The sequence below is a fragment of the Penicillium malachiteum genome, assembly GCF_028827825.1.
Source record: "Penicillium malachiteum strain IBT 17515 chromosome Unknown utg000002l:1.0-8849297.0:1.0-8852440.0, whole genome shotgun sequence".
NCBI lineage: Eukaryota > Fungi > Ascomycota > Eurotiomycetes > Eurotiales > Aspergillaceae > Penicillium > Penicillium malachiteum.
In genome coordinates, this window is record NW_026643095.1 from 3,593,456 (window position 1) to 3,606,504 (window position 13,049).

The window sequence follows — 13,049 nt, forward strand, 5'->3', positions numbered from 1 at the left end:
TTGGAATGGATGTTCGTCACAGTTCAAATGTTGAAGTTTCATTTGAATAGTACCTCCAGAGCTACTAGGTCAATGTATGTACCCGTGGACCTAATACTTTTAGGTACACCCATACAAATTCCCAAGGTTCTAGGGCTGGTAGTAAGTACTAGTAGTAACCAGGTGCCAGCACTTGAGTGTAGATGTCACGTCATCCATGCACATGTGAAGTTTGAACGCTTTGAGTCGAGGTATTATTGACTACCAAAAAACGAGTCCAAAGAATTTATTCACAGTAGCATAGTATTTGTATTTTGAAGAAATTCGAAAATCTTGAAGGCGCCCGGGCTATTCATCAAATACGAAGATAGTAGCGCATTTGTATACACCTAACTCATACCACGAGACTCCAACCTTAGAAGAAACAAGAAGAAAATATATTTGCACAGATTTATGTGGATAAGGTACCAAAGTAAGAACCGGGAGATATGGGATAGGCATGGGGAAATGGGTATCAAAAGCCGCAATGTGTACGACTCAATAAGTCTCCAAGTGATCACAGATCACTTCCTTCTGCAGAGCAAGGCCTGCTGAGATCAAGCGTGGTTATTTGAGGATAAAACCCCTCTTCTTGTTGAGGGTTGCGGATATGGGTGTTCGAAGTCTAGTCAACTTTGCAAAGGCAATGGAAATTCAGTGAACGGGGCAATTGTTCTATGCGAATCGTTTGAAGATAACCTCGGGGTCCTCATGCCATTCATCTGCGCTGACCCACATCTACAGAAGATATTTGTTAGATCATGTTCAGCAAACATTTGATATAGAATCTTGCTAACCTTTCTGAATGTGCTGAGACCTGCAAGAATACTACCACCGATCCAGGTGGTGTATTTGCGCTCTGCAGGCGCGGAAATACGGATCTTCATATCCTCAACGGCGAGTCGCTTGATTTCACGCATAAGACGATCGGGGAAGTTCTTGCAGAGTGTCGATCCACCAGAAAGCACAATGTTAAGGTATAGTGACTTGCGCAAATCGAGATCTGTACGAGTGATAGCGTCCTGCACGATTTGGTGCACACCAGGGTATTCGAGGCCGATCAATTCGGGATCGAAGAGAATCTCAGGGGCACGGTAACGTTCTTGACCGATCTATAAAGAGGGAAATTGGTTAGTTGAAAATCCACCCCCAAAGAGGCATAGGGCTTTGAGATTGTCGATTTCTCACCTTAATCTTGTGTCCATCTGGTAGAACATAGTCGACTGCCTTTGCATCTGACTTGTGATAATTGTTCATCCACTCCTTCTCCTCGCGCTTCGGATCCAGCGACACGTAGCAGACCTTCTCCTTAATCATGCGGACGACCTCCTTCTCGGCACTGGTATGCAAAACATGCCCAGCTTTGCGGAGAAGTAATTGCAATTGTTCTGTGACATCACGACCAGCCACATCGATTCGGCGAATACTGTTCGGAATAGCGAAACCCTCAAACACAGGCACCGCATGAGAGACACCATCTCCAGAGTCCAGAACCACACCAGTTGTGCGCCCAGACGCGTAAAGGGAGAGCACAGCTTGAATTGACATGTACAATGCTGGCACATTAAAAGCCTCGAACATGAGTTGGGCCGCGATATCCCGGTTTGCGCGAGGGTTCAGCGGAGGTTCCGTGAGCAGTACAGGGTGTTCCTCGGGGAGAGTCTTGAGTTCGTTCTCGTAGACATAGTGCCAGATAGATTCCATATCCTCCCAGTTTGTAACAATACCATGTTCAAGAGGATAACGGATCTTCAATAGACCACGGAGATCCTGTGCGCGCTGGCCGATGAAGGAGTCGCCTTCCAGACCACCCGCCATGACCCGCGGGTGTTTGGGACGACCAACGAACGAAGGGAAATAACATGACGGAATCTCTTCTCCTGCGAAGCCTGCTCGGATAGTTCCACTGCCATTGTCAATGACAATTGGCACGTTATGAAGGGTGGCCTCAGCCATTGCGGGGGGTTGAGTGGTAAACGGGGAGGTTCGGGGGTAAGAATTGGGAGAGTTATGACACGGCCCCGGGGCCTAGGATCTGGCAGGTCAAAATATTTGGAATCGTTGTCCAAAGCAAGAGGACATGGAGTATTGTAATAGTTGACGACCAGGTTCACCTCGCCGATGGGGATTCAGGAGCACTTGAGAGTGTTTTCGCGTCGGGGAGTTGTCAACAAGAAGCTTTGGCCAACCTTAGATGATGGCGCCCGTCCCGTCCACTCCAATATTGGACTTGGGACCTATACTCATTCAGACAAGTTGATTGTACAAATTGAATTTCCATTGAAATATCTTTTTATACTATGATCAATTAGTTGAATATTTCAACTACAATATTTTGTCCATACTGGCATCCAGTATTTAAGGGAAATAGTACTACTAGTACAACTTCAAGTTCAAGCTGGACTCATGGAGTACTCAGAGCTCGTCTGATATAAATAGTATACACCTACACAATACTACATGTACTAGGTATTTACTTAAGATAGTGGCCTTCCCAGGCTCAACCTTGGATGTTCAAGTTAGTCACCAGCATGTGCCTCCAGGGCCGAGCTCGAGAGTAGTCCTGGATGTACCTGGTATTGTTCAACACTCTTACCTCGGCACTCAAGTGCTGGCCCTACAAATCGTTCATCCCTAGATGGATGGGGAGCTGTGTGTATCTACACAAAATGTGTAGGTGATTCATAGCCCCAAATTGACTCAAGTGCTGGGAGATATTCAAGGTTCATGAGCCAGAATGGTCGTAGATCAAAGCCTCACGAGCAGATAAAAGACAACCACAAAGAGACTCAGATAACCCAATTTGTGTCCTTACCTAGTCCTGAGGAGAGGTGTTAGCTTCTAGACCGAGCTTGAAAGCCATTGGGCTTTTAAAGATGAGGGTCACATTTCCGAGAGATCAACATGATGCCGAGGATTCATAATGGATGACTTAATGAGATTCCTTTAGGATCTAGAAGGAATGATCGGATGCCAATGTGTGCCATTCGTGGGAGAATATATGAATGTTAGTATTGAAAAATATAAGCACAGGGTCCGCATACGGCTGAAGAGGTGTGAGAGTATACCTAGGTCAGGTTAGCTAATGAGTGACTGTGGGTGATAAAGTAAGTCAGAACCAAGGTCAAGCCGAGAAGAAATTCAAGGTCCAAGTGGATGCAGAAGACCACTGGCACTTAACCTTGGTACTAGAAGCTGATTTTCCAAAAGCGTGGGTTCTGAGGGGCCGTTCGGCTACAAGCCTCGGGTATTTGCGTCACTAGCCTGTGGAAGTCTGTAAGTAGTATATCACCATTGCGCTCCTACTATGCCTCATCCGGGGTAGTCTTTGAAGGGCAGACGGCTATAAGGATTCTCTTCTGTTTCTTCGATCAAAGAGAAGTTCTATGTGACGCCAGCAGTTGTGTCACTAACTATTGTAGCCGTGAGGCCATTTGCTGATACTGGGCAATGAAATGGTCAGATTTTCAAAAGCGACTTGATTGTGTGCGCCACGCTATGCGAATTGAAGCATCAAATATGGGCGCCAAAGGAGAAACAAAGAAAGCCAGTCGCTGAAAACGTGAGGGTTGTGAAAACTTCAAATGAGGCTAGTTGAAACGAGCCCAAAATCTGAGAGCTATTTAAACAAAAGGTTGTTAGTTACCAATTCTAGTCAACAAATGAGAGCTCGTCATCCATGGCTGAATTCATACTATCCACGCTCTCCTCTTCATACTCATTCTCTCGAGTTCGCAGGGCATCGGCCTTGTCGATAGCAGCAGCGACGTTACTAGTGTATTGTTAGTTGTTAAACCCCCCTGAACACGAGTGCGTGAGAAAATACCCAATTTTGCCCATGACACCCCACTTGATCTGGTCAATCTTACGTGCCAGATCCTCCTGATGATTGTCGGCAAGGTCTGGGTTGGGTACAACAATCATTGGCAGACCGTGACGAAGGGCCTCCAGAATAGTTCCAGTTCCTGCCTTGTGTTAACAGGATCATAACAAGTCGCGACGTCTGAGTTGGAGTCGAATGGAAGGACAACTAACCAGAGTGGCAGATAACCAAGCCAAGTTTCTGAGGTGGGTCTTTATCCAGGCGGTCCTTAGCCATCATGAAGAAAGGGTGCAAGCTCGGCTTCAATTCAAATCCACCAATTCCTATGCCGTGAAGACCAGGGTGGCCAAAGGGGTGCTTCTCAAGGAATTCATCAAAAATGGGTTTCCCGGCTTTTCCATACTGCACAATGATATGGGTGAATCCAGCCTGATAAAGCTTGGCAAAGAAACGCTCGTCCATGACCTCACTGATGAGTGTATTGAAGGCGGCTGTAGCGCCAATAGTCACCACACATAGTTTCATGTAGGGGGGAGGCGTGCCTTCAAGAGGAATGGCAGAGCTGCCAGGAGAGAGGGTAGTTTCGGCCATGATTCGATGGGGAACGCGACGGCGACGTCTTGGAAGATGGAACCATGAGTAAAGGAAGCTCAAGCAGGTGGAGAAACACATCTTATCGTTCTTATCGGCAGGGACCGTAAAGGTCGTAGATACTCACCGCCTTTGAAGATGTTGTAGGAACTCACCGCCTTTGAAGGGGTTGAAGCTCACATGAGCAGAAATCACATGATCTTACCACTAGACCAAAATTGGAGGGACACATCTTGCTTAGTAATGATATTTTTTATTGTAACTACCATACTCCAGGCTACTACCCACCTACAGTGTATATATCACGTGACTATATACTATCTGGGTTTAGCGTAGAGCGGACTTTCAAGGCGGAAAACATCGACCAAGATACAGGTGAATAGTCTCCTGTTCACGTCTATAGCAATGGCTTCAGCAACACGGTCATTGGTACAAACCACCAGATTCCTGGTCCAGAGGGGGCCAGGGAGAATCTCCACACGCTCATTTTCCGTCTCACCATACCGATTTGTCTCCGAAGATCCGGTCGTGCCTCCTCCGCCCAAGGAAATGAGACCGGAGGACTTTCCGCCAATGCCGGAGTACTCGCCAGAGCAATTGAACCCGGAACAGCGCTCGATGTATGATATGCTTTCTCCAGCAGAGCGCGCGGCCTTTGATGCCGAGAACAAGCGTCTTGTGGCCGATTACAACGATATCTCCAAGCGAACTGCTGCATTTGCGGAGCTGGAGAAGAAGGTCAATCAGATTGACAAGGCGGAGGACATAAGATTTGAGGATGTCCGAAACACCTCACGTGGATTCTGGGCTGAGGATGAAGACGATGAATTCGCGATGGTTGAGGACGGTGACGAGGAGGTCAACGACGACGAAATTACCTCCATGGCTCATGCGGAGATGGAATTCCACAGGGAAATGCGAGAGTATGCTCGAATTGCCGCTTGGGACATGCCAATGTTGAGCAGTAAGATTGCCCCCTTCCCTCTACTTGTCAGTTTTGTATCTTGCTAACATCTCCCTCACGCAGAACTCGCACAGCCCTTCACCCTGCCCCCGGAAAACCACATCCTTCGTTTCCGTTACACTACCTATATGGGTGAACAGCACCCCGCTGAACCCAAGGTTGTTGTCGAGCTTGCCTCCAAGGATTTGTCTCCCAAGATCCTCACCGAAGCCCAGCGCCAAACCTTCCTCAAGCTGGTCGGCACCCGCTACAACCCCCAGACCGACGTTGTGCGCATGTCCTGTGAGCAATTTGGCTCTCGCGCTCAGAACAAGCGCTATCTTGCCGATATTGTTAACTCTCTTATCAAGGAGGCCAAGACAGGTGATGCCTTTGCTGATATTCCTCTCGATCTCCGCCACCACAAGCCCAAGTTCCGTCCCCAATTCCCTGACTCCTGGAAGATGACCGAGGAGCGTCGCAGGCAGCTCGCTGCCCGTCGAGAGGAGCGCTACAATGCCGAGAAGCAGCGTGAGCTCGTTGATGGTAATGAAGTTGTTGGCGGTGCTGTCCTTTCCCTTCCAGAGCTTAACCCTGCCCTGCAGGCCAAGGCCACACAAGAGCGGGAGCGTGTTGCTGTTAAGGTTGGAGCTCGTGGGAAAAAGCCTGCTCGTCGGTAAGATGTTAGTGGGGTTGTAAATGCTTTGCATGGTCTTTCTATTTGGTGTGTTGTTGGACAAAAACCATTCGCGAGGCGCGGGCGCATTTCCTGGAGGTCTTTCCCAGGCTTCGTTATTTCTAGATGTATTATAACCATTGTATTCAATTTTATTAGTGTCTCGCTACTATTGGTGTCCCTTGTAATATCATTTCCGCCCAGGTAGTGTTCCTGCTGATATCCCTGTAGATAGTAGAGCCAGGTACCACCTACCTTGCCCTAAGCCGGACTCGGAATTACACCCGGTCCGAGCTTCATTTAACGTCACCTCAACTCTATATACTTAAAGCCGATTCATTTCCCAAGTCCAGGTCAAATTTAAAGTCTACAAGAGAGAAGAAATTGTCGCAAATTGGATTTTCTGATTTTTGTTAAACTGAATATCACTAAAAGAACGTCACAACAAGGGACAACCAAAGGAGAACCGAACACGCCTTGAAGAGAAATAGCTTCCCGCCGTGAGGCAGGATTCCGAATCGATCTTCTGGGCACGTAAAGGAGAACACGCCTTGAAGAAAGGGCTTCCCGCCGTGAGGCAGGGCTCCAAATCAATCTTCTGAGCACGTCCAAAATCAATCCGGTGGCTGAAAGAAGTGAAAAACAAGCAACGCGAAATAAAAAATTAAAAGAGACAGGTAGGCCAGCTGCATAGCCTTTAAGAAGGAGACTCCTGGAAAGGATTCATGCGCATCCACTCAGCTGCAGACAAGACAAGACCTGGGGGAATACAAATAAAACCCCAAAACGCAAAATGAAAAGATAAATGATAATTGAAAGAGGGCCAAGCCGAACACCATATGTTTAATTTAAATGGGAGACCAACCATTGAACAAACAAACGATGGAGCCGTGCCACTTCTCTGCAAACACCACGAGAAGAAATCTTTCTTTTGTGTTTTTTTTTGTTTTTCACAATGAAAAGAGAGGTAAACAAAGGGTAAGAGAAGGGATTGAGACAATCTGTGTTGCGCAGAGGGGGAAACAGGCGCAAGCTGAGATTTGTATTTGCTGAAGAAGGCTTCAGGGTTATGCAAGATATCAGAATGGAACAGCTTATGGAGACATTCGAGAATCTGCACATAATTGTTGAAACATGCGAGTCGTGGTACACCGGTGAAAACGAAGGAAATTGAGAAATATCGCGAAACATATGGAATCATGAACTTCCATAAATCATGTTATCATGTCATCATAAACGGCAAAGATAACTCATCAAATATCCATTCGATTAGAGACCGTCATTGCGGAAAGGTTCATTGTCACCTAGACCGCGAGGGATAAAACCGCCTCGCTGGTATCGGGGCGGAATAGGATCATCGCCGTCACATTCCAACAGGTCGTTAACATTCTCAGGGGTCACTTCGCCAAAAGTATCATTAGACCACTGCTGAGCAGAAATGCCACCAGTGTTATCTGGGGCCATTCCACGCAAGAGGCCGCGAATATCACCGGACAACCAATGGGTGGAAAGATCAACAGAAAAACCACCATCGCCGCCCATGTTGCCCTGACCATTGCCCCGGTCAGACGGGCGGGTTCTGGACTGACCCCAGTGACGTGAAGCGCTAGTGAAAGGATCATAAGAGTCCCAGGGATCATAGGGTCGAACAGGGCGCTCAGATCGGCGGGTCATGGCGAGGTCGGGAGTCTGATTGCTCTGAATGGGGGCGAACGAGGGTGTGTTGGGGTTCAGAGAACCACCAGTGACAGTACCGCCATAATTAGCAGGAACTGGCAGACCAGGGGGTAGCATACGCCAGTCGGGAGTACCTTGAGCATATCCATGACTAGCATATCCATGACTAGGATATCCTGGACTAACAAAACCTTGACCAGCCAGACCTTGACGAGAAAATCCTTGACCAGCGGGGCCTTGACCAGCCAGATCTTGACGAGAAAATCCTTGACCAGCATCCTGAACTGGCGAAGCCTCTGTGATCTGGATAGCAGGGCAGCTGGGGTCAGAGTAGTCAAAAGGAATTGGCTTGACACCACCAAAAGACGGGAAATTGTCGACAACGGTAATTGGACCACGAGTACCTTGCATGCTGCGAACGTTAGGATACCACGGGTGAGGAGCCAGCTGAAAATCAGAAGTCGAAGCAGACACATTTTGGCCAACAGGATGTCCAGAAGTAGAATGGCTCGCCTGCTGAGGAGGATTAACCTGCTGGGCCGAGGTCATATGCTGGGCAGAGCTCGCATGGTGGACAGGGTTCGCATACTGAACAGGGCTCGCATACTGAACAGGGCTCACATACTGAGAGGCGCTTACCTGCTGAGAGAAGCTTGCCTGCTGAGGGGGACGAACAGTAGCGACGGAGCTGGTAGAGATATTGCCGGCACGGCGAGAGCGACGAGAAGAAACAGAATGATTTCCCTTGTGAGAGCGAGCAGTGCCAAATGGGCTGACAGCAGCAGGGGAAGAGCCTTCATTGTGGCGGGAGGGAGAGGCAAAGGATCTTCCACGGATAGAGCGTGCAGGACTAAACGGGGTAGCAGTAGGAGGAAGACGATCCGCCTTAGGTCCAGCAGGAATGCGATCAGCTTTGGGTCCAGTGGGAACACTCTCAGGCAAGGCAACGGTAGGAGCAACTTTTGCTTCAGTATTGTCGTCGTCTTTGACAACAGTCAGAACGTCAACGTCAACATTGGCCTCGGCAGAATCCTCGGTCTTGAAGGACTCGGCCCCCGCTTTGGGGTTGAAATCAGCAACAGGCATCACGATCACAGGAGACGAGTCAGAAATTGCCAGAGAAGAAACAGATGAAGGGTTGGTGGATGGTGGGGTCAAAGAAATCAAAGTGTGGGAAGTGGTTGGACCGTTTGTATCGTTTGTATCGTCCTGTGAAGTGAGTGACACGTTAGAAATAAGAACCGAACTATCAAGAACAATTTGCGTCTCACTCACCAAGCTCACTTCATTAGTAAGAGGACTAGATTTCTTTACCACAGCCCCAGAATTGACATCACCATTCACAGCAGGAGAAGTCCAGACTTCAGATGGCCCTCCATTTGCTTTCTTGCGCCAGTTTGAGCGGTTCTTTGCATTTGCACGACCTCCAGGCTTGTAAATCAATGCTGCGCTACCAATTGACTCAGGAGTTAAGATGGCAGAAGAACCATCGTGGATTGCCTCCCCAGCTTTCTGGTTCTGGTTGTGTCCATTTGCACGGCCGCCATTACCTTTCTGATGACCATTGGCACCATTAGCACGTCCCTTCTTGCCATTGCCATTGTTTCGAGTCGAGCGACTGGGTGCATTCGAGGCCACCGAGAGGTCAATGGTGGATTCGGTACAGTTCTCAGGGTACGTAATTGCCTTGCAGCGAGGACGATCGGTAATTGCAAGGCGACCTGGACGGGTCTGGTTGGGATACTCGGGTGTGCTTAACAAACTGCGAAGGCCATGCTTGTCCCGATACCACCGAGGGATATCACGGAGACCAAGGCTCTCCAACATCTCCTGGTCGAGAGGCATCTCATGTTTGAACAGGCAACCTAACATTTGGAACATTAGCAAAGTGAATTTCTCCATAGCAGAGACAACTGACCTTGCTGCTGGTAATCACACTCGCCGTGACGAATCCAGTAGGAACAGTACTCCTTTCGGCCATAACCATTGCGAGCCTGATGATATTGAGAGTCAGTTCTGTCAAAACATCCACAAATATGAGAAGGAACTTACACGTCGGTTGGCACTTGAGCGGGAGGAGTTTGTAAGAGTGGGGGAAATCTTGACCAAAGCATTGGAAGGGATCGGCTCGTCGGACAATTCGCAGATGAGCTTCCCAAGGGTATCACGGTGATAAGAAGGAACCGAATCATCTTCCATGAGCTCATACAAGAACGACTTCATTTGATCAAAACCTTTGTGACTGGCAAGTACAGGCGATTTGTTGTCCTGGTTGATTATCCAAGGCTCAGATCGATTAGGCATCACACCACAGCTAGTCATGCCTTGGGTCTCTGCAGGATTTAGCTTGCGGGGTGCACCGTCAATCATCATGTCATTTGGAAGATCATCAACACAGATCATCGAGGTGATGTGTCCATTAGGACGCGCGCAAAAGTGAGTAGCATCCATGTTGACAAGCATGGGAGCCATGATGAAGTTACTCTATGTCCCCAACAAGAGAAGGTTGAAGGATACAGGAGCTACCCCACAAGGCACACCAAAGCTTGGCAAGATCGGGACAGTGAAGGAGTCGTTGCACAGGATCGATAAGAGGAACGATGTTGAACAAAGAAGGAAGGACTGAAGAGGGGTAACGGATTGATAAAGGTATCAAGAGGGATGGGGCAGAAGAAAGACTTGTGAAAGGGGTGGGGAGGAGGAAGGAAGAAGAGAAGAAGGGAACAGAGATTCACAGTCAATTTATACCAGGCTGCGATTTCCTGGTCCGAAGAATTGTATTGGATCGTTTTTCCTCTTAATATCCTGGCATGCAGGAAATGGACTCTCGATACAGTGTCAAAGACATCTTCAGATCTATGTGAATTCTGGTCTTTTCTAATATAAACAAGACAGGATATTATACTATCGGCTATGGCATTCATAGTGCAAACGAAAAAAAAATGGGGGCTGTCATATAATATTTGCGGGGTTAAGGCTGATTTTGTTACTGAAGTTGGAGTTGGTGGTTCTATACATTTCCTGCGCCACAGGGCCGGAAGTGAGAGAACACACTTTTTTGTTGTGCCCGGTGGTCCGAAGTCACGAAATGACACGTCTCATTCACTGGAGATCGTGTCATATTCCTAATCTAGAGTGTTTGATGATAACCTTGGACACAGGAGCCTTGGAGGTTGTTGATTGCCTTCCTGCAGCACTCATTCACCCAGGATATGAACACCATCCTTGAAATGCCATATACTCAGAAAAAGGAAACACTCGGCAGAAAGTGACAATGGTCACGGGACTTGCCAACTGTCAGTATCTTTAACTTCTTGTTCCTGTTGCCCATGGATTTTAACTAATGGACATTGTGCAATGTATTTCTATCCCTTGGACTCCAATGCTGCTGGGCAACTGCCTAGAATCTTCCATTGGTCATGGAAAGTTGGCAATTGCAAGCAAATTCAGACATGTTGGCTCAATTTTGCAGCAAAAAAGACCTAAATGTATTCCAAGCTACAATTGATATTCCTCGAAAGGTAGCCCTCTTGCTCGATGGACGGACCCCGAGATACATCGAGTTGGTTCGAGATACTCCCGAAAGACAAACAAAAGCCATCAAGGAATCTTAGTCGAAAGAATCAAAGTACACGGAATAAATGATCCACATGAATAGAGCAGTGAAATTGGTCCTTTATACCAGAAAGAGCGCGTCGGGGATGTTGAAGCTAACTCAGAATACATACGTCGATGGAGCAAAGAAGGACGCCAAGACTTAGGGCAAAGCTAATAATAGACATCTGGAAGTTGCGACGTCATAAGACTTATAACAGTCCAGAATCCACATATACAATGTATTATAATGTTCGTCTCACTTACACTGGATCTTTCCCGGCTCAAACTACACAGTCAAATCGCAAAGAAAGAGTGAATCGTAGATCGAATTCATCATCATTCAATGGTCGAGGTTCAAATGTTGTTTATGCGGAATGTCTCGTGACTGTTTTGGCCCTACCCGTTCCCAAGGGCCTCAAGGTACACAGAGTTGTTCGAGGAACATCATCTGTAATTCCTCTGAGAAATATAGGTTTTTTTTATTTTGAGAGAGATTTAAATCGACTCTGTTTGACAGAATGCCCCTTCATGCTGGAATTGAAGTTAATACCGCGAAGACTCGGACCCAAATCTATTGCAGTTGAGCACTTGAGTAGTAAGTATTGACAACTTGAAGAGTACTTATATATGAGTACTATTGGGGACATCTGGAGATACGTGTCCCATCAACTTGAACCTTGGAAGGGCTCAGATTGTACTAGTATCTATATACATCCATACTACTGGAGCAACATCATAGTACTGCACGGGAAATCTTAAAGTCTGTACATAGTAGGTAGTATGAAGAGGAAAACCATTCTATTTCAATTAACTATGTAGGGCCTGAAATTTGACAGACTTGAAACATTTGAATCAAGCTCGTGCACATGTGCGCATTTGTCTGCTCAGGAGGTCATGGTGTCGTCTAAATAAGGTTCTAGGCACCTGGGAACTTTAAGTTGAAGCACTACTAGGTAGTACTATGTAGTAGGTAGGTACCGAGTCGGACACTCCAGATGTCCGATCCGAGTCTACATGACCATGCTCTCTCAACCCTTCAAGTTGAACATTCTTGACATAGAAGAGAAACTTTAAGCTGGAAAATTTCTGAATATGTAGCCACTAATATTACTACATGATTTATCAGCACTGGAGCACCATCGAATTGATTCTTTCTGCCAGAGCTCATGCAGGCCACCTAGCTAGGCACCTGGGCAGGCACGATCCATGACGTGGCCCTTCAACCTTCAAATGTTGGAACTTGAAATTCTGCCAGTGCTAGTGCTGTTCAGACTTGGAGAAGATGTAAGATGGATATAGATAAAATTGCTACCCTGAAAGGACTCGGATTACTGGAAGGATCACATCACCATTCAACCAGTTGACCCCGCACGCGAATCGCCAACTTGTACAGTGATTATGTACTAGCCCCTGAGTACTCGAATATTCATGTGCTTTGACCTACTACCTAGTACTAGTATTGGCACTCCGAGTCTGAGGCCTCAGTGGCAGGTCATTATTAGTATCAATTTCGACTCAACTGAGATTTCAAAGGTTCTGCTTGAAGTTGCCTCAAGCCCGCAAGTGCTTCAAGTTCGCCTGACTTGAAGTTATTACTATCATGTATTGATCGGTTCAAACTCGAACTTGCCCAGGTGAACATTTGAATGGATGTACAAATGTTTTGATTAGAATGTAGATTCAAGTTCCAACGTTACAACTTGCACATCCATGTGTACTTGAAA

General features: G+C 47.1%; 4 protein-coding genes across 4 annotated transcripts; 1 reads left to right on the top strand and 3 right to left on the bottom strand.

Moving 5' to 3' along the window:
- Nucleotides 1-693: 693 nt before the first annotated feature.
- N7483_004398 (actin-related protein ArpA) lies at nucleotides 694-1,974 on the bottom strand (the record flags this gene model as incomplete). Its single annotated transcript, XM_057087835.1, has 3 exons — nucleotides 694-756; nucleotides 816-1,130; nucleotides 1,207-1,974. 3 exons carry the CDS (start codon nucleotides 1,972-1,974, stop codon nucleotides 694-696), a joined length of 1,146 nt encoding a protein of 381 aa, XP_056947664.1.
- A 1,695-nt stretch (nucleotides 1,975-3,669) lies between these two features.
- alg13 (N-acetylglucosaminyldiphosphodolichol N-acetylglucosaminyltransferase catalytic subunit ALG13) lies at nucleotides 3,670-4,432 on the bottom strand (the record flags this gene model as incomplete). The annotated part of the gene is made up of 3 exons (XM_057087836.1): nucleotides 3,670-3,790; nucleotides 3,845-3,983; nucleotides 4,054-4,432. The coding sequence occupies 3 exons, from the start codon at nucleotides 4,430-4,432 to the stop codon at nucleotides 3,670-3,672; spliced, it is 639 nt and encodes a 212-aa protein (XP_056947665.1).
- A 405-nt stretch (nucleotides 4,433-4,837) lies between these two features.
- Nucleotides 4,838-6,055, top strand: N7483_004400 (mitochondrial 37S ribosomal protein mS35; the record flags this gene model as incomplete). Its single annotated transcript, XM_057087837.1, has 2 exons — nucleotides 4,838-5,396; nucleotides 5,460-6,055. 2 exons carry the CDS (start codon nucleotides 4,838-4,840, stop codon nucleotides 6,053-6,055), a joined length of 1,155 nt encoding a protein of 384 aa, XP_056947666.1.
- Nucleotides 6,056-7,320: 1,265 nt separating this feature from the next.
- Nucleotides 7,321-10,200, bottom strand: N7483_004401 (uncharacterized protein; the record flags this gene model as incomplete). The annotated part of the gene is made up of 4 exons (XM_057087838.1): nucleotides 7,321-8,937; nucleotides 9,004-9,593; nucleotides 9,647-9,722; nucleotides 9,781-10,200. 4 exons carry the CDS (start codon nucleotides 10,198-10,200, stop codon nucleotides 7,321-7,323), a joined length of 2,703 nt encoding a protein of 900 aa, XP_056947667.1.
- Between the last annotated feature and the right edge of the window lie 2,849 nt (nucleotides 10,201-13,049).